At 42.5% G+C, this 21,780-nt stretch overlaps 2 protein-coding genes across 3 annotated transcripts in view; both read right to left on the bottom strand.

Moving 5' to 3' along the window:
* Positions 1 to 21: 21 nt before the first annotated feature.
* On the bottom strand, positions 22 to 12,215 carry snrpa1 (small nuclear ribonucleoprotein polypeptide A'; the record flags this gene model as incomplete). The annotated part of the gene is made up of 11 exons (XM_079497461.1): positions 11,970 to 12,215; positions 9,424 to 9,571; positions 8,440 to 8,518; positions 7,775 to 7,821; positions 7,509 to 7,611; positions 6,483 to 6,562; positions 6,026 to 6,101; positions 3,672 to 3,765; positions 2,419 to 2,525; positions 187 to 242; positions 22 to 25 (listed from the first exon to the last, which is right to left on the bottom strand). Exons 1-11 carry the CDS (start codon positions 12,049 to 12,051, stop codon positions 22 to 24), a joined length of 876 nt encoding a protein of 291 aa, XP_079353587.1. The 5' UTR covers positions 12,052 to 12,215.
* Positions 12,216 to 14,190: 1,975 nt separating this feature from the next.
* aldh1a3 (aldehyde dehydrogenase 1 family, member A3) overlaps positions 14,191 to 21,780 on the bottom strand; it is a 27,732-nt gene continuing 20,142 nt past the window's right edge. The window contains exons 9-14 of one of the 2 annotated variants that reach the window (XR_013789686.1): positions 21,388 to 21,572; positions 19,168 to 19,335; positions 18,657 to 18,814; positions 17,019 to 17,093; positions 16,037 to 16,582; positions 14,191 to 16,004 (exon numbers count right to left, since the gene is read on the bottom strand). Coding sequence is in view for 1 of the 2 variants with exons in the window: in XM_079497774.1 (XP_079353900.1) it covers positions 16,513 to 16,582; positions 17,019 to 17,093; positions 18,657 to 18,814; positions 19,168 to 19,335; positions 21,388 to 21,572 (656 nt within the window). In the remaining variant the exon portion in view is untranslated. Of the gene's footprint in view, positions 16,583 to 17,018; positions 17,094 to 18,656; positions 18,815 to 19,167; positions 19,336 to 21,387; positions 21,573 to 21,780 lie in introns of both variants that reach the window. The other variant, XM_079497774.1, reaches the window with a different exon arrangement.

Raw genomic sequence — 21,780 nt, 5'->3', positions numbered from 1 at the left:
CCCAACTCGAAAACAAAACTGTTAACTGTGGACGACACCATAAAGCATTACACTTGTTTACAATAGGGTACACCATGTTCAATTCATCATAATATTGTAACTACACTTTACTTTAGAAACCACTTTACAGGAATAACAAGCCAAAGGTCGCTTATAACAAACAGACATGGCAACCCAGGCTCCAACCTGAAGGATGACGTGGAGGTGTCACACAGCTTCCGTTGGTCGTGCAGTACCGACCGCTGACAGCCGGGGGCAACAGACTGCCACCCGGAGTAAAAGCATCTTCTATATGAGTCCAACTTCAATACATACATTTAATGTTTATATTCAATTAGTTTTTACTTATTGGCATCCATCTAACTCTCTCGCTACTACACCTGCATTTCCCCACAGGAATCAATATACATTATAGTGTGAAAACACACACACACACACACACACACACACACACACACACACACACACACAATAGCTATATAGAATATTGTGTGGGATTTAAAAAAAAATTGAACATACTGCAAGTAATCTGTATTTTCATTGGGAATGTGGGAGTCCCAGGCCATTTGACAAGCTGGCACATGGGAGACCCTGGCCGCAACAACTCTTCAACGCTTAAAAAAAAACATATCTGGCATATAGGCTATCTGAGTTGTAATACCAACCCATTCATCCAAAGAGAAACGTCTTAATTAAGTCTTAATGCTGCCTCCTGCATTAAGTGCAATTTCTAAACAGGTGGAACGCAGCACTGTTGTTATTTCCAACGAGCGCTTGCCAACTCCAATGATGACCTGCACAGAATATATTGAAGGAAAGTTACTGCAAATGTTGGTGACTTTAACGTTTAGTATAATCAGAGCTGACTTTTGTTTGGATGTACTGTATGGTCTGTCAATGATTGGTATTTCAAATCTAGATATAAAAAATAGCATCCAAGAGCTTGCGGCTAGAATAAAACAATCGGAAAAACGCTTTGCATCATTTTAAGTTAAGAATTAAATTTGAGCTACCCCAGTCACATTATTTTCGTTATCTTCAAATTAGACATGTCAGAGAATATCCCACAATTTGGAAACATACCAGAGAGCAATGCTTTTAATAAGCTTCTGTAGAAGCTTATTAAAACAAAACGAGAAATCATTTGCTTAGTCGGAGAAGTTGTAACTTCCCAGACTAAGCAAATGATTTCTCGTTTTGTTTCTGTCTTTACTACTCCTGTATCTACCAATCGCTTGAAGGAAGCATGGGTCTCTGAATTGGGAATGGAGATAAATGATGAAATCTGGAAGAAGGGTTTATCGAGATTCGAGAATACATTCTTGTTCCATTAATGCCAGATATCAGCTAATACAATGCACTATTGCAAGACAAAACTGCACAGGATCTATCCTTCAACTTCTCCGGTGTGATAGATGCAAAACAGCAGAGGGCAGCCTAACATCAATTTTGGCTCAGTCCTCAGCTATACAGTTTTTGGTCAGAGATTTTTGAATGGTTTTCTAAAGTGTATCAAAAATATAATAATTGACCCTCAAGTGGTTTTATTTGGATGTTCAGAGAATGCTTTAAAATATACAGATGAACAAAAGGCTAGGAAATAATGCTCGGAATGGTTGCAGAGAAGTAAGTAATTCTGCTGGACTGGAAATCATCCTCTCCTCCTTGCTTCATGAAATGGCTTAACGAGATAACAGTAATCATGTGATGGAGATAATCAGATCCCACAAGACATTCATAAAAATATGGACTCCTAAAAGGATAGGTGAAAGAAGTGCACAATGTATGGAAGTGCTATGTTGGTCTGTGTTTGTTTTGTTATGCATGTTATGTTGATTTTGTTCATTATTGTCATCATTATTATTACTTTGACATGCATGTACCCAAGGGATTGTTTTAAATATATGCTGAAAAAATATATAATTAAAAAAAATTGAATAAAACAATCAACACTAATACATTGACTGATAAAGTGAACTAAACATTGTGATGGCAGACTAACCTACGCCCAATAATTTAAATGATATTGAGAAGTCAACCGTTTAATAAAAAAAAAAAAGTATTTATTTTATTAGAAGCCAGTCAATTTACAGTACATACACAATATAAAAAAGGGGCGACTGGATTCAATTGTGAACTTTAATTTCTCGAATAGTACTTTGATTAAACATTGGTCAAATAATTAACAAACAAAAAAAAGACGACGCAACCAGTTTGGCATAAACATCTTGTCACGTACATTTACGAATGTTCATTTGAGAAAAGGACAAAAAAAAGGATAAAAAATAAATCATCATTTCAGTGGGGAGTTCAGGAGCCGTTGACGGGCGGTCCCTCCTCCATGTCCTCTTCTTCATCATCATCATCATCCTCGTCTTCTCCTCCTTCCTCCTCGTTCATCTCCTCTCCCCCCTTAGCCTCCGCCATCTGGACCACCCCACCCCCCTCCTCCTCTTCTTCCTCTTCCTCCTCCTCCTCCTCCTCCTCCTCCTCTTCCTCCTCCACCACCACCACACCAGGCTGGCCTGCGATGGACAGAAAAACGACAAAACTCTCACAATTAGAGAGGCGCTCCGATCCATCGATCGGACGATTTTCACTCCAAATGCCTCAATCGGCAATTTACCCGTTCTGGAGAAACCCACTTTCCTGATTTTCGAGCCCAAGAGCTCGAAAATCAGTGCAGGTCAGGAAGACAGCATGTTAGCATAACGGTGAAGACATTGAAACTTGTTTCTCTCCACTTTTCGCTGCAGCGAGTTGGAAAACCGGCGAGTTCTCCGGTATTCTTGTAGGTTACTAGAGGTGTGTGTGATTCACAGGAACATGTTCACTGTTGTAGGTTACAAGAGCAGTGATGTAAATAGGGGACGGGGATACATGGATGGTCTTTTAGATGAGTCCCAGGGACATTTTATGAGTCTTACTTCAACAACGTTAGGAGTCATATTTTGCCATCATTACAAATTGCAGCATTTAACTCCCATTCCATATGGTTGTGGTTATATTCATGTAGAAAGAAGAAATTATTATTATAACTAAAGTTAGCAACCAACTATAAACTGCGTTTTGGGATGCAAAATGCACCCTATTTTAATCTCTGCAAGAAGTGTGTGTGGTTCACATGAATTGTTGAGGGAAAAATCACACCTGTGTGAACCGGAACTTCCAGACCCACAGGAACGCGCCCAGGGTGCCAGCTCCGCGTCCGAAACGGTCGAGGAATGAGAGTTACCGTGTGGGGGAATTAGCATTTAGCAGACACACCTCTCTTCACGGTATCTCTCTCCGTTTCTAGCACAACAGTGCCACTTTTGCCCCTACTGGTACTCTAAACATAGGGACAGGTACATGGACATAGGGACATTGCTGTTCCTTGGAGTGGTTGCACCACTCAAAAACTACAATGTAGAAATATAGACAGAACACAAAAGAAACATTGCAGCCTGACTCTACAGTCAAACCAATTCATGTGCATCGGAGGGGTCTACTCTAGACACATCAAGGATCTAATGATCTCACATCATCCTCTGGGCCCGTTTCGGACCAGGTCTAATAATCTTGAATTGACCGGGCCCTTTTCGGACCAGGTCCAATTATTTTCGGGTCAGTTTCAGAGCACAGGCTTTTACCCGTCTTACCCTCTACCATTAACTGTATGTAATACTAACCTTGTCTCGTATCACGTCCCGGGATTTGACCAGCCTGAAGCATGCCCTTCAACCTCTCCACTTCTGCCAGTGACGAGGCATTAGCGATAGCAGTCTGGAATAACAAACAAAAAACACGGTTCACGTACAATTTTGAAAATGTGGAAAGATTACAAATATATAAAGTAACAACTCCCACCGCATTAACACAAACCACTAGCATTTATTGATAAATTGTGATATAATTCACGCCAACATCAGACAGAGTCTAATGGAAGCCATTCACGGCACCGACTCCCGGCCGTGGAATAAACCTTGTTTTTACCAAAAATGCCATCTGGGACGAGGAATAGGAGATACAGGCGATTGAAACAGATAGAACAGACATCCTATCTTTGTAAGGTGATCTTTGTCACCCATGGGGCAAACGACTGATGTTCCGGTCAGTGATTTCGCATCTTTGTCACCTCAGCTTTTAACCACTTTAACCCATTCTGGACGGGAACCCCTTTTGGTGGTGTTTTAAGCTTTAGCTGTTGAAAAATAGCAGATCTACAAGTTCGAGCTTGTAGATCTGCCATTCTTTCAGAGCAAACGTTTTCAACTCAAATATTTTATTCTGGGGGGTCCCTGGAACAACATATTTTCAGATGGGGGTCCGCAGCCAAATACAGATAATTCTGGGGGTCCTTGACATGAAAAACGTTGAGCACCACTGACATGACAACAGAAACATGAGGTTTTTCAGAAAACATTTAGGATTTAGAAGACATTTTTATTTAGAATTTTCCTCAGGTCTAAATGGGACCAGATTCTACAAATGTCTTCTATCCCGACAGTTTTCTGAAAACCCTGTTCTCAAACCTTTTCATGTCAAGGACCCCCAAAAATGATATGTATTCGGCCACCGACCCCCATCTGAAAACATGTTCCAACTTCCAGTGCGAGTGAAATGAGAACCCACACACACACATGTCCAGTCCACAGTCTGTCGGAGCTAAACCTCCATGCAATGTAAAAATCACACCCGTGTGAACTGAGTGGTGTAAGGTTTTATATAGCATGATCAGCTGTGGTCTGACGTAATGTCTGACGTAATGAAATCACACCTGGATGTGATTTCACAACTGGCTTTTTTTGTGCAGAGAAAATGACCATGGTTGCTACGGTCATCCAGTTCACCCGGGTGTGATTTAATTACGTCAGAAATTATTTTGAACATAGCAACCATGGTCATTTTTTTATGCACACAAAAGCCAGTTGTAGGAGTGGTTTACACCACTCAACAAAAAACCCTCTAAATTATTTCACCATAGGAGTGTGTTCCTGAGGTTCCATGATTCTCACAGACATCGTCACAATCTGAACAGTGAACCGTATCAAATAAATAGTCTCAGGATAAGCGTAGAACTAGCCTGAGCTAGTGTGTTAGGTTTCTGGTCTAGAGGGGCGGGTCGCGGCAGAGATTTGCGCACGCCCTGATTGGATCTCACCGATCTGTCAGACCTGACACTTTTTAGACACAAAATGTCTTCTAAATCCTGAAAGATTTCTGAAAAATCTATGTTTCTGTGTCAGTGATGCTCAATATTTCATGTCAAGGAGCCCCAGAATTATCTGTATTTGGCTGCGGACCCCCATCTGAAAATATGTTGTTCCAGGGACCGTCCCAGAAGCAAGGTTTGAGCTAAAAGCGTTCGCTCGGAAATAATATATATTCCAAATTTGCGCCACATTTTCAAGATAAAAAAAATTAGCAGATCTACAAGCTCGTAGCGTGGCGATCTGCTATTTTTCAATAAATGCTTAAAAACACCACAAGGGTTGAAGGAGATCCAGCGTAAAAGCATGGTAAAGTGAGGCTAGGCTAGGATGTGGTCTAGGGTGGGGTCGGTATGGGATTTGTATTACCGCGGTTATTGTCGGCCCCCATACCGCCGGTATGGCGATAATTAGGTGAATGAATTTTAAGTGTAATGCTTTATTGGGTCGTCCACTCAGTTAACAGTCTTTGTATTGAGATGGGCTTGAAATGTACTGTAATTCTGCAAACTGTTAATAAATAGTTCAATCAATCAATCCTTGTTTGTGCCGAATCTGGGTTGCACATGGTTTGTTGAACTCCCTCTGGTGTTGTTGTGTTGCTGGCATGATTAGACTGACTGAGCCTCACTGTTTATTATGATACACTTTTCATTTCATATCACACCATATGCACTTAGGCCTAGAACCTAGGGCGCCAGAACAGCACGGACAAAAAAAAGTTTAAAAAAAAAGAATCAGAAAATGAACCCGATACCGCGGTATGCGTTGTATACCGGCGGTATGGCGATATTGCGGTTATTGCACCCAGCCCTAATGAGGTCCAGTAGTACCTTGATGGCCTCCACGTCTGCTTGGGACGGCCCCGCCCTCTTCTTCTCATTCTGGACAGCTCCGCCGGGCGTGAACCTGAAAAACCAGACTCCAGTAGTTAGACGTCACCACGGCTAAAACATGCTGCTTCTGCAACCTTTCAACCCAGTGTAGCATCTCAGGTGTAGTATCTTTTCTTAGGTCAGGTCAAATAAACTGATACAAAGAAGGGGTGGAAATGTCCAGACAGAGACAGCAGCCCCAAGAAACACTGTTGTTGTTGTTGTAGTGAAGAGCTGTGACGTTTTAGTTGGAGTTGGGGGGGAGATTGAGCCACATTTTGGACACCATGACGGTGGCTGTCTTTATGCTTTAGGTGTTGATGAGTATTCTGCCAATTACACCCCCCAGCGCCTCCACCCAGTCGGAATCCAGTGCTTCTAAGGAGCTGCTGTCCAGCAGGAACTTTCATCTTACGTTTTCGTTCGCTTGGCAATATCCTTTGCAAGCTGAGCGCCGCGTTTGCCCTTGAACATTTTCTCTGCCTCCTGGCGTTCCTATGGCGATACAGCACACAGTTAAAGTGACAGTTACACGTTCCTATGGCGATATGTCACACAGTTAACCCATTCAGGACGGGGGAACCCCTTTGTGTTTTAAGCATTATGTTATACTTTAGCTATCTACAGCTATAGCTCGTAGATAGATAGCTAGAGCTTGTAGATCTGCTATTTTTGAAAAATTGTGAAAATGGTGCAAATCTTGTACTATATATTATTTCAGAGCGAACGTTTTTAGCTCAAATCTTTGCTTCATGGGGGGGACGGGGGGGGGGGGGGACTACATATTTTCAGATGGGGGTGGCAGCCAAATTCATATAATTCTTGTTTGAGAACCACTGACATAGAAACATGAGGTTTTTCAGAATTTTGAAGACATTTTGTAGAATATTTTCTCAGTCCTAAATGGGTTAATGTGACAGTTAAACGTTCCTATGGCGATAGGTCACACAGTTCATCACAAAGTAGGCAAACAGACAAAATATTTAATAATAATAGAGTAAGAGTCAAGCTCAAACAATTGCTTTATAATAAATATTCCCCTCTATGATAATCACTCACAAGATTCAATCATATATATTACAATATTAGAGCGTAAACACAGTGTTGCGAAGCACATTAGATTTACTATATTTCAGGCGAAATAGTAATAGTAAAAGTAGTAAAGTAAAAGAAGCTACTACAGGGTAGAACTTTCCACAATTTTGTCATTTGTCGGGTTTTTTTATACCAAAGGACAGTGAATGTTAACACATGCAACTAGACAGTTACTGTAGGCCAGGGCATTATGTAACTTATAAATCATACATTATTATTATTATTGGCATTATAACAAGAGACACCATCAGCCAAAATAAATCAAAGTGTGATTCATGCAGGCCCTTAAACTACAAAGCCATCCCTCGAGACCAAACCTCATTTCTCAGCAACCACGTGCACTTACTTTCTGCTTCACCTTCTGGAAGTCCAGAACTCGAATCTGGGGGATTTTGCTGATGACGTAGAGCCTGTAGTGTTTCTTGTTGGTCACAGGATTCCTTAACAGACTGATGGATGATATTGGATTCAATTATTACAAGTTGCAACCATGACAGCTGTAGCCTGGTGAAACTACTCCCCCTGCTGGACAACATTTGCATTCTGCCAGCTGTGCCAGATATCAAAATGCACATATTATTATATTATAATATGAGTCTTTGTGAAGCATACCTGAGGAGAGTTAAAGATTTCACTGTAGCCAGAGGATCCAAATCCCCCTATGGACAGATTAACAATAATACATTAATCATGTGCATTAATACAGCTTATAATAAGGTTATTATTTATAACTCCCAACCAGGGGTCATCGTCATGCTGGCTTGTGGGGGACATTTGTCAGAATTCTATTAGCAGACAATAATATTACCAGAAACACAAAGAGGTTATGGTCCTTCACGGTCTGTAACACTGAGAGTGACATTCAGTATCGGGGGTCTTGTGATAAAAAAAATAACATTGTAATGTTATGAAAAAACTAAATCTAGAATTTGCCACTTGAAAAAGAGAAAAGAACCAGATGAAGAGCCTTGCCTCGAAACGTTGTCAATAAAGTATAACATTTGGAGCAGATGAGATATGGGATGTGCGTATTCTATTTTCTATTCTATATTCTAGTTTTTGCAAGTCTTGCCACTTGTATGGACATTATTGATGACTAGTTCTATGTATTTGATGTATTACCTTGTGTTGGTCCTTGCATACTGTAAATCGCTCTGGATTAAGAACGTCTGCTTACTCTGCTAAATGCCTAAATAACCCCCTGCTCCTAACAACCAAAATCTAAATTCCAACAGTGTCGGCATGAAATCAGCTACCATCAGGTAACGACGACTCACCAGCTCCTGGATGCTGTTGCTGGTCAGAATGAGTTCTGACAGACATGGCAGAGAATGCTCCAGGTTCTCACCGATACGGCTGTGTGAGAGAGACAAGATGGAGGCACACATAACATTATCAATTCCACAATACAAGCAGTGATGCCAATAGGGTGCATTTTGCATCCCAAAATGCAGATTATTGATAATGGACCCATCTGTGGACCTTTCTGGGGGTCCCATGGACGCACTACTGTACTCAGCACTGTACTGTAATTTGGTACCATTTAATTTACTTATATAATACTTTGCACGGTTTGCATAACTCTTTGCAATTGTCAGATTTAGAACTGTGTTTATTTCTTTCAGATACATTTTCTACATGAATATAACCATATTATAACCATATAAGATGAAATGGGAGTTAAATGCTGCAATTTGTAAAAACAAAATATGACTTCTAATGTTGAAGCGGGACATGGGTCCCATCTAAAAGACCACCCCTGGGTCCCAACTAAAAGACCACCCCTCGGTCCCATCTAAAAGACCACCCCTGGGTCCCAACTAAAAGACCACCCCTGGTTCCCATCTAAAAGACCACCCCTGGGTCCCAACTAAAAGACCACCCCTGGGTCCCAACTAAAAGACCACCCCTCGGTCCCAACTAAAAGACCACCCCTCGGTCCCATCTAAAGGCTCATTCATAGTCTGAATTTTCGGTGGTGAGGTGACCACCGAACTACAACATGACGTCACGAGCCGCGGTGAAGAGCAAACCATCCAGACTATGAATGCCCACACAACACTTTCAAAATAGTAACCCAGGGTGCCCACTTTGTCACTGTGTCTGCACTAGTTCTCAATTTTCACCCGAACCCGACCCTACTCGGCCGACGTTTTCGAGTAGGGTAGGGCCCAAAATGCACAGTAATTAGTCTGGACAGGCCTTCATTTTCAGGCCCGATGAGAACTCTAGTGTGCACATAGCTACAGTTATTGATTTACCATATCCTGTTGTTGTTCATGAGCAGCGTCTTCAGCCTCCTGAGCAGAGGGAAGCCGTCCAGCTTTCGGATCTCATTGTCGGAGAAGTCGATCGTATCGAACTGGTCCAGGGTGGCTCCCAGGTTCTCTAGAACCGGAACCTTGTACCCTACGAGGAGGGAGAGAGAGAGGGGGTCAAATAAGGCATATATATATATCATCGGCATCACAGTCTCGCAGCTTCTGCTGTGGCTGAGAAGACCATGCTGATGTCATCAAGATGTGATTCACCATATTAATGATTTTTTCAGACCTCCAGTTCTAGGAAACACAGAATGGGGGGGGGGGGGGGGGGGGGGACTTTTTTTTGAGTGGTGTAAACCACTCCTACAACTGGCTTTTGTGTGCATAAAAAAATGACCATGGTTGCTATGTTCAAAATAATTTCTGACGTAATTAAATCACACCCGGGTGAACTGGATGACCGTAGCAACCGTGGTCATTTTCTCTGCACAAAAAAAGCCAGTTGTGAAATCACATCCAGGTGTGATTTCATTACGTCAGATCAGAGCAGATCATGCTATATAAAACCTTACACCACTCAGTTCACACGGGTGTGATTTTTTTTGATTATTTCAACACAACAGCTCTAAGGTATATTAATGACATAGTAAAATGTTGAAAATGAGTGGAATGCCCCTTTAAGTTCGCATAAATGAATGGAATACCAAACAAGTCGCCCCCTTTACCAACTCACCCCGGGCGTACAGCCGGCGGAACAGCTCAGTCTGGTATTCCTAAAGTAGCCCAAGTAAATTATGCTTCAACGGTTAAACCGGACCTTATTCCTCACCTTGGCCTCAGTAAAACTATGCCTAAACATAAGCTTATTCCTAACCTTAACCTCTGTAAACTATGCCTAAACCTAACCTTATTCCTAACCTTAAACTCAGTAAAACGATGCTTAAACCTAACCTTATTCCTAACCTTAAACTCAGTAAAACGATGCTTAAACCTAACCTTATTCATAAACTTAACCCCAGTAAAACGATGTCTAAACCTAACCTTATTCCTAAACTTAAGCCCAGTAAAACTATGCCTAACCCTGAACGTATTTCTAACCTTATTCTCAGTAAAACAAAATAAAGAATACGAGAACCGTGGCACCGAGTGGTCGGCGGAAAAAGCGAGGGCGAGAAGTATTACGGGCGGCGGTACATGATACCAATGAATGTCTTTATTGCAGACTCATGGTCCATGGAACATATTGATGGATTGAATAATTAATTCATTAGCAGTTTGCATAAAGAAGCACAGGACAGTATACAGATCAATACAAGGTCTGCTAAGAGGGGTTTAAATCCAAGAAAGCCCATGGCTTGTTTCCATTGAGGTCCTCCTTTGTACTCAATTCATCAAATGACATCCAGTTACATTACATGCAAGAAACAAACAAATAAAAAGTAACTGTCCAAATGAACATGTTAGACATTTGTGACAGTTATAATTGCATTACATACACAGCAGTGGTTCCCAAATGTTTTCATGTCAAGGACCGCCAAATTGACACTTATTAGTCCACGCCGGACCCACATTTGAAGAGATATGCCAGGGACCCCCATAAGAGAAGATTTTTACGGCTCTAGCAGTGATTCTCAACCAGTTTAATTTCAAGGACCCCCAGCTTGATATGCATTAGGCTACGGCCGCCCATTTAATGGCATTTCTATCTCTGAGACACCCAATTTAGATTGTAAAACCAGTGTTAATTTAACTCTGAGTTACAGACCCACAAGGGTCCATTTGGTTCCTATCATTTAGCTGGGGACCCCCTGGAACTCCCTCAATGACCCCACTTTCGGGAACCACTGTATACAGGGTAAGAACTAAGCCAATGTATTGGAGTATCTAGTGCAGCTCTTCAGTGTTACCAAGTCCCAGCAATAGCTTTAAAAATAGGATTGATTGACTGAATACTTTAACAGTTTGCAAAGACAAGCATCAGACACATCCAAGCGACACAATCTATATCTTCTATGCATTGCTAAGTTCCAAAGAACCGCTTGAGCCACCAAAATTCCACTCGCACTGCACCATCTAGGTGTAGGGCCTAGATCTACATGTGATTGTATTATTAAGACATCAAAAGGCCTTTTGATGTAGTCTAGATACAATAACAGCCACTGTCGGGACCCTTACCCGACGTCCCAAAGACAACGTAACCAAAACGGTCCCGAAAGGGGCTAGATATAAGCTAACCGAGTGTGAGCTGTATGTAGGAGAAAGTTAGCTGTTAGCATGCTAGGCTAATTGTGCATGCCTATGTAGATGTTAGCTGTTAGCATTATAGGCTAGAACATTCTCCAACCCGCGGGTTGGATAAACTGTAACTCTTACCTCTGAGGTCTCTCACCGTGTTGGTGCACTGAGCTCTGTGCTGATAGCATCCATCTATAGCATATAGATGGATGTAATGGTACTGAGCTGTTAGCATGCTAGGCTAACTGTGTTATGGATGTAATGGTACTGACTGTTATCATATGCTAGGCTAACCGTTATAATCTTACCTCTGAGGTCCAGCTCTCTGTCCCTCACCGTGTTGGTGTACTGAGCTGCCTGCTCGATCAACTCCGCTGTGAGCTTCACCATGTCGAACAAAACAACTGCGTTAAACGCAGTGCGTTTATGTATTTATTTATAATTAAAGAAGTCGCTTTGAATTCAAAATAAATCTCCTGAATGGAGGAACAACACAACACGCTGGCTGCCGCCGACCGGAAGACACACTGCACGGGTTGCCAAGTCTCGTCTCGTGAGAGAAATAAGCCAACCCACTTCCAAAAACAAAGCAAATCTTTGCGAGAGAGATAAGGCAAGTTCGTAGGATGAAGACGAAGATTTTTAAAACTATATATGTTTGGAAACCTTATAGCCTAACAAATCAGAAAATGTTTGTTGCCATTTTTTCCGATTTTTGTTTTATCTTTAAAAATGGCTACTTTCAAAAACGAATTTCTCAATATCTCGCCTCCTAGATGACCTAAACTCAAGATTGCAGTGGTTAAATCTACATTTTTGGGGGCAAGGAATCCAATGGAGCTGATTACATTCTAAACTAGGCATGTATGGGTGGGTATTTCACATTTCTGATGATGATATATCATGTAAAAATACAAAATACCCACCTTGGGTAACCTTGACATTTTGTCTATGACCTTTTGGCATTTTGTCTATGACATTTTGTCATTTTGTTTATGACATTTTGTCTGTCACCTATGTTAAAGTAGAAAGAAATGTTGGCTTGTAGATGTTCAAAACAATCGACCGCGTTTTTAAAACAAGCCCAAAAAAACAGCAACTCAGGGGGAGAAAAAAAGCCAAAGGTTGAGGGAAATAAACCAACCTGGCAACACTGACACCACAAATAGATGTGTGCACTTTAGATTGTTGCGCCCCCTCGTGTTTGGGGGAATCAAAGCACACATCTTAGATGATCAGGTTCGCAGTACAGCTTCTTGGATTGAGTGATTGTTGTGATTGAATACTTGTCTTTATTTCTAAAGTATAGACTGAAGTATCCATCCTGGAGGCTAATCTTTCTGGTGATAAAATGGCCACCAACGTAATCAAAAAAGTCAATCAAAGAACAAGATTCCTCTACAGGATCTCCTCACTGGTCAACAAAAACACCTTGAAGACCTTAACAGGAGCCCTCGTACAAGGTTTCTTTGACTATGCATGCACCTCTTGGTACCACAGCACCTCAAAGGCCCTTAAAACAAGGCTCCAGACCTCCCAAAACAAACTGGTCAGGCTCCTACTTGCCCCCCCCCCCCCCCCCCCCCCCGAACCCACCTCACCCCTGCCCACTTTGACAGGCTGGAATGGCTTAGGGTCGACGAGTACAGCATCTTGCAATGGGTCTGGTCCACAAGATTCGATACACCACCAAGATACAAATGTACCTGTCTTTAGATTCGGCACAAACAAGGGACTAAATTATTTTTGCTTCTATGCCACCAAAATGTGGAATGCCCTACCAACAGTCATTAAGACATGCAAATCCCTTGACTCCTTCAAAACCACTCTCAAAGGGCACCTACGGACGGCTGCAATTCGAAACTGGCCCCCATAAAATCGTAATGCCCCACCCCTTTTCCCCCTCACTGTATATGTTTCTTGTATATAGTATAGTATGTATAGTTTACATAGATACTCCACTGTTACGTTCTTAGTTTACGCATGATTCATGATAACTACTTTTTATACATGTGATGTATGCCATGCTTTTTGTTTTTGCTTAATGTAAGTCGCTCTGGATTAAGAGCGTCTGCTAAATGCCTAAATTGTAAATTGTAAATTTTCCCTTTTTACCTCCTTTATGAATAATTCCTGTTCTGTTCTTTGGCTATATAAGTGTCTATTTGTACGTCTCTAAATGTTTTGATGAATTGAACAAGGTGGACCCTATTGTAAACAAGTGTAATGCTTTATTGGGTCGTCTACTCACAGTTAACAGTATTTGTATTGAGTTGTGCTTGAAATGTACTGTAATTCTGCAAACTGTTAATAAATATTTCAATCAATCAAATTCAACACACACACACACACACACACACACACACACACACACACACACACACACACACACACACACACACACACACACACACACACACACACACACACACACACTTGAAGATGTATGGCCATGCTTTTGTTCTTAAATCGCTCTGGATTAAGAGCGTCTGCTAAATGCCTAAATTGTAAGAAATAAAATGAGTGAAACACATTGTTTTTCCCTTTTATTTAGAATGTCTATTTTAAATATAAAATGCTTTTGACTAGACATAATGATGACAGGTTTCATGTGGGTATATAATATATAAGACTATATATAGAAGCCCTATAAAGTAGGCTGTCAAAAATAACAGCCGGTCTAATAAGCAAAAATGACAAGAGAAGAATATACATCCTTACAGTCAACCTAATAGAATTTAAATCCACTGGCCTGTGACCTATACGAGCGACTGATATTATCCTCGTCTCATGAGCTGTAAAATGACACATTCACTATAAAACATGGTAAAATAAGACATTCATGGTAAAATGCACTATAAAACATGGTAAAATTACACATTCATGGTAAAATACACTATAAAATATGGTAAAATAAAACATTCATGGTAAAATTAGACACTATGTAAATGTGGTAAAATTACATTTATGGTAAAATAGACAGTATAAAAGACAGTGAAATGAGTCATGTTGACACTGCCCTGCATGTTATGGCATCCTCTCTCCACTCAGTATTTGAAAGTTACCACCGAGGTAAATATTACCTCGTTTTGGAACGGAGTTGTTCCTTCCAACCTTTGGAAGGAAGAGGATAATAATAATAATAATAATAATAATAATAATAATAATAATAATAATAATAATAATAATAATAATAATAATGCTCCTCAAACAAGAGACCCTAACCCTAATCTTAATAATCATAAGAATTCGACAACAAAAACAGATCAAGAGTATTATTCTGCATTTTGTCAATGAATGAACATTTACAAAAGATAAACAGAAAAACGTCTTGAGTCTTCCACATCAGATATAGTAGCCCTTGCATGATGCCATTTGAAAAATAGTATAATCATATATTGTCAAATTTATACCACTGGCTAGTCATGCTGCAATGCAACTGAAATGTTTCACTTCACAAACAGAAATTTGTTACCTAAATCAGTGGTTCCCAAACTTTTTCACTTGAAGGACCCCCAAATTGACATTAATTAGTGTGCAGACCCCCATTTGAAAAATATATGCCTTCCCCATAAGAGAAGAGATTTACGGCTCTAGCAGTGATTCTCAAACCGTTTAATTTCAAGGACACCCAGTTTGACATGCATTAGTCTATGGACCCCCATTTAATGGCATTTCTATCTCTGGGACCCCCAATTCATATTGTAAAATCAAAGTTAATTTAACTCAGAGAGTGTACAAATGGAACAAAATGGACCCCACTTTGGTCTGGTCTAGGATGTCATGATGAGGACAAACAGGTCAGCAGGTTGTCGGAATGTGGACGAGGAAATAAATGCTTGGATTCTCGTCTCTCTTTTATTTTTAATTTTTTTTAGCAACTGGTGACAAGAGAAGAGAATCACAACCAATCACAATGGTAGAGTAAAGCAGTGGTTCTCAACCTGTGGGTCAGGACCCCTATGGGGGTCCCCATATGACAGTGAAGTGACAATGTAAGGACTTTCAATACCTGAAAAAAGGAAAAGAAAGAAAGAAATGCAAAATGGCCATTACTGCATCAAAAGTAATCAATAAACCATGTTATAAAGATTGTCGAACATTGGCCAAATTATGAAATAATATCAGAAAGATATTTATCTGTGGAACTGAGTCCTCAAATTGATGCCTCAAATCCTTCAATTCCAAGTGCTTGTCAGTGTGTGTGCGTGCGTGCGTGCGTGCGTGCAAGGATGCACTGTGATTGGCCACTGGCCAGTAGCCACTTTGAGTGGCAGCCAGCCGGGGGTGAAACGCTCTCGCCGGAACATTATTCACTATATTCTCTGCCTATCTGGTCGCAACTCAAACGGCGCTGAGTCGGCTATAGGAGAACTTCGCCACGCTCGACATGGAAACTCGCTCGCATTAGCTCACTCGGTGTTGGTGGTGTCGCACGTGTCTCAGGTTCGCTTGAGGCGAGAGAGGCACTTCCACGTTGGCCACAGAAGTGGGGCGTGGTTATAAGCACAACCCGTATATGATTTAGAATGTCATTGAAGGCACAGAGACAGACACAGACAGGGGGACGGAGGGGGTACTGCGACATGGTCCATGGTGTGAGGACAGATGGGGGTCTCACAGGGTCTCTGTGAGGACAGATGGGGGTCTCAGAGGGTCTCTGTGATGTGAGGACAGATGGGGGTCTCAGAGGGTCTCTGTGAGGACAGATGGGGGTCTCACAGGTCTCTGTGATGTGAGGACAGATGGGGGTCCCATGATGATGGGGGTCTCAGATGGGGGTCTCACAGGGTCTCTGTGATGTGAGGACAGATGGGGGTCCCATGATGATGGGGGTCTCAGATGGGGGTCTCACAGGGTCTCGCTGAGTTTAATGGTCACTGCTTTCACCTCGGTGTATTCTGCCAGGGCGTATTCACCACTGAGGAGAACAATATAAGGCATAATAATAAACACACGGAAGAGAGAAAATGAGAAACAGAGAAATAGTCGATCTACAAGCTCAAAACGCGTCGACGCGTTTTGAGCTTCTGGATCAGCTATTTTTGCTACGACAGTAATATATGGCCCTAGGGAGTGAGTGTGGAAATAAGGTGGCCCTCTCCATCATCAAAGTTATACCCACCCCTGCCCTAGGGTATACTCAAAATGTTCGGGTTCACAATGGGGCTCTATGGGCTGGCAAGTAGACTCAAACAGCAGATTGTCCTATAATTACATTCAATTAATAACGATGAACAGTGTGTGTGGATATAAGGAGAGGTGCAGTAGGGTGCAGTAGGGTACAGTAGGTTACAGTAGGGTACAGTAGGTTACAGTAGGGTACAGTAGGTTACAGTAGGTGAAAAGATTCTTACAGCTCTCGTCCGTTACCAGACATCTTGTAACCTCCGAACGGTGCCTGGGCGTGGAGGGCGTTGTAACAGTTTACCCTGGGAGAGAGAGAGGGAGAGAGAGAGAGAGAGAGAGAGAGAGAGAGAGACAAGGTGCCATTCCATTAAGCCTTTGCGAAAACAGTAAGCGTATGTTCATTATGTCAAAAAAAGAAAAGCGCATTGTCGGTCGTTTCCATCCACTGATATAATGCGACTCATGGGAGATACAAAATTCAAGTTCATGAAATAAGCAGTAGGTGGCACTATTTTGCCAGTAAAGTGAGAACCCATGTTATTATGACATATATTTTTCTTTTTGATGTTCTTTTAGGGTTAGGCTATACAAAAATATTATACACTGAATGCCTGGTTGGCAATTGGGCTTCAAGTCCTTTATTGATTGATTGATTGATTGAAATATTTATTAACAGTTTGCAGAATTACAGTACATGTCAAGCACAAACTCAATACAAAGACTGTTAACTGTGAGTGGACGACCCAATTAAGCATTACACTTGTTATGTTGTGCAGAGGCTGCCCGGGGACAGGTTTGTGTCCATCAGCTCCTCAGAATTTAATTAACTATTAAACTATAGCGCTGGTAAGACTAGAATCACTAGATTGTAGCCTAATATGAAATTAATTTCCTGACTTTCTATTTAAGGGACATTCAACTATAAGCCGAACACATTCATAAATAATAGCCTATAAAGACAAAAAGCAATCCAGGCTTGAGTTGAACTTGTAGGCTATAATATATTCGGGGCGCATGTAGCCTACGTCGGGACTCAATTGGAGCATAACGTTTATAGATGTATTGATTGCAGGCTGTAAAACAGTTGTGTAACTTGTGTTTAATCAATGAATATAAGAATAGATGAAGCATGCATGGATCGACTTCTAGTGAACACTGGGTTAGGGTTTAGGGGTCTTACCAGACTGTTCCAGTGTCAGCAGACAGACAGGTTTAGGGTTTAGGGGTCTTACCACACTGTCCCAGTGCCCAAGGCAGCAGACAGACAGGTTTAGGGTTTAGGGGTCTTACCACACTGTCCCAGTCTCCAGGGCAGCAGACAGACAGGTTTAGGGGTCTTACCACACTGTCCCAGTGTCCAGGGCAGCAGACAGACAGGTTTAGGGGTCTCACCACACTGTCCCAGTGCCTAAGGCAGCAGACAGACAGGTTTAGGGGTCTTACCACACTGTCTCAGTCTCCAGGGCAGCAGACAGACAGGTTTAGGGTTTAGGGGTCTTACCACACTGTCCCAGTGTCCAGGGCAGCAGACAGACAGGTTTAGGGGTCTTACCACACTGTCCCAGTGTCCAAGGCAGCAGACAGACAGGTTTAGGGGTCTTACCACACTGTCCCAGTCTCCAGGGCTGCAGACAGACAGGTTTAGGGGTCTTACCACACTGTCCCAGTGTCCAAGGCAGCAGACAGACAGGTTTAGGGGTCTTACCACACTGTCCCAGTCTCCAGGGCTGCAGACAGACAGGTTTAGGGGTCTTACCACACTGTCCCAGTGTCCAAGGCAGCAGACAGACAGGTTTAGGGGTCTTACCACACTGTCCCAGTCTCCAAGGCAGCAGACAGACAGGTTTAGGGTTTAGGGGTCTTACCACACTGTCCCAGTCTCCAGTGCAGCAGACACAGTCAGGGCACGGTCCATACTTCTAGTGAACACTGCTGACACAAGTCCATACTCGCTGCTGTTGGCCCTCTCTACCGCCTCCTGCTGGCTCTTAAAGCTAAATATACACTGCACCGGGCCGAAGATCTGCACATGGAGGAGACAGGAATGTAGATTAACAAAAAATAAATGTAATTAACAAGTGCGTGTGTGTGTGTGTGTGTGTGTGTGTGTGTGTGTGTGTGTGTGTGTGTGTGTGTGTGTGTCTGTGTGTGTGTGTTTCAAGCCATATTGGCAAACACACACAATGTGTAAGGTTGTCAAGGTTGTGAAGGTGAAGGTTGTCAGTCTTGTGCAACATTAGCACTAACACAACTCCTGTGTGTGTGACAAGTTGAATCTTTATGAATTAATCTGAACGTGGTATATTATAACGCTATTATTTGTGTGACAATTAGGCCTAGTCGTTAACTTAAATTTGTAAGGGCGACAGCCTTTACCTCCTCCGTGGCGATGCGCATGTGGTCCTGGACCCCCGTGAAGACGGTGGGCTGCAGGAACAGGCCCGTCCCGTCCAGGGCTGCCCCTCCCCCACACTCCAGCCTCGCCCCCTCCTTCTTCCCACTCTCTATCAGCGCCACGATCTTATCGTACTGCTTTCTGTCGATCTGGAAGAGAGAGAGAGAGAGACACACGATCTTATCGTACTGCTTTCTGTCGATCTGGAAGAGAGAGAGAGAGACACACGATCTTATCGTACTGCTTTCTGTCGATCTGGAAGAGAGAGAGAGACACACGATCTTATCGTACTGCTTTCTGTCGATCTGGAAGAGAGAGAGAGAGAGACACACGATCTTATCGTACACTGCTTTCTGTCGATCTGGAGGCATTGCGCGCGCACACACACACACACACACACACACACACACACACACACACACACACACACACACACACACACACACACACACACACACACACACACACACACACACACACACAGACAATCTTATCGAACTGCTGTCGATCTGGAAGTTGAGGTGGACGATATCGTAATAAATATCGTTTTTCAGGGATATCGGATATCGTGATACAGTGAATTCACATTCTATGATTTTGCAGTTCTACACCTTCATTTATACTTCTGTACAACGACATTTCATTTGCCAAAAATAATACATATGTTGGGCTGAATCGTCTCTTTTACCGTGAAGGTGGTTGAACTGTTAAGAACAATAACCATTACAAATATTGTGATAATATCGTGAATCGTGATACTGCTTGAATAATATTGTGATATTATATTTTTCCATATCTGGAGGCATCGCACAAAGAACGACACACAATCTTATCAAACTGCTGCCGATCGATCTGGAGGCATCGCACAAGGAGAGAGACACACTGACACTTCAGGCAGAATTGGAAACATCACATTCAAGCCAAAGGACATCAAAGGGCTCTTGAAAGGCCTCAAACCTGACAAAGCCTCGGGACCAGATCAAATCCCCATCAGAGTCCTTAAAGGCGTAGTGAAACGGAAATGGTGGACATTTTATTTTGAAGTTTTAGGCGGTTTAAAGTTGAAACGCCGCTCTGAAGTTTCTGAACCAATCAGAGCGTCGCATCCCTTCAGGCGATGGGACGGTAGCTATGCTATTGCAGGACGCATGGCATGTGTTTGTTTACAAGTCAGATAGTCGGCCAGCTGTACCAGTTTACTGTTATGTGGCTTATTTCTACCCTATAATGTTTTCAAATACATATTTTAGCGTGATGATTAAGTTGAAACCGAGTAATACACTGTCTGGATGTTATCTTGAATGGGAATAAAAACAGAGGATTTCTGTAATCAGCTGTGTTGGACAGTGTTGGACGGATGCGCAGATATGGGGAATTAAACGGGTGAGCTTCATTTTTATTGGCTTTTATCGATGTGGGCCTCGACACGTCATCACGCAGTACGTTTAGTAATAGTAATTCAAATTCGATTTTATGGACTTCTGATATAAAAATACACAAAAATGAAAATGTACCCATTTTTTTGGCATACATTGTTAGGTATGCTCATGTGAAAAAACATATTTTTCATTTCACTACGCCTTTAAGGAATGTAGTGCCGGCTTGCAAGCCCCCTGTGTTGCCTCTTCAGTCGTTGTTCCTCAAGTGGAATCTTCCCAAGCCAATGGAAGATGGCCTCTGTTACACCGGTGCACAAGAAAGACATAGCAAGGCTATGGAAGCAGTTGTGAACCACTACAGAGGTTTATTCTCAGGAACAACCTCATGTCGCACAGACAGTTTGGATTCAGACCAGGACACAGCACTGCTGACCTCTATCTTAGGCCAGACGTGGAACAATTAACTACCGGGACAAGAGTGAGGAAGTCTGTGTCATATCCCTGCACATACAGGGGGCATTCGATAAGGTGTGGCATCACGGTCTGGTGGCTAAACTCTCCTCGAGAGGAGTGTCAGGAAAGCTGCTCCAATGGCTCCAAAGCTATATATTGAACAACTTGTTCCATCAGTGCCTCAGTACCACAGGGTTCAATCCTTGGTCCCCTCCTATTCTCCATCGTCATCGATGACCTGGTTGAAGTGTGTGAGAATGAACTGTACATGTACGCCGACGACTCAACCAGGGTCCAGGAAGTCTCTATTAAACGCACCTGGGGTCCGTGTGTGGTCCTGGGGTCCAGGGGGTCTCCTATTAGACGTACCTGGGGTCCGTGTGTGGTCCTGGGGTCCAGGGGGTCTCCTATGACGATGCTCTTGGCGCTCTCCACGCTGAGACGGACAAACTCCTCGTAGACGCTCTCCTCCACAAAGATGCGGGAGGCGGCCGTGCAGCACTGACCGGCGTTGTAGAAGGATCCTTTCTGGGTCTCCTCCACAGCCAGCTGCACTGTAAATGTACAACACACACAAATAAAATTTAACCGCTGCCAACTGCACTGCAGTACCACACAACACAAATACAATGTGTCCAAGACACTGTCCATCATGAGTAGATACATGGTCATGACAAATGGAAGTCATCCAAAAGTTCAAAATGATGTTTTATTTGCATCTTTGAGGGGCTGCTATAGCCCCTCCAACGTCTGCCTGGCTTT

The sequence above is a fragment of the Electrona antarctica genome (assembly GCF_951216825.1).
Source record: "Electrona antarctica genome assembly, chromosome: 3".
In the NCBI taxonomy this organism is placed as follows: Eukaryota; Metazoa; Chordata; class Actinopteri; order Myctophiformes; family Myctophidae; genus Electrona; species Electrona antarctica.
The sequence above is the reverse complement of the archived record's forward strand: the minus strand, read 5'-3'. Positions and strand labels throughout refer to the sequence as shown.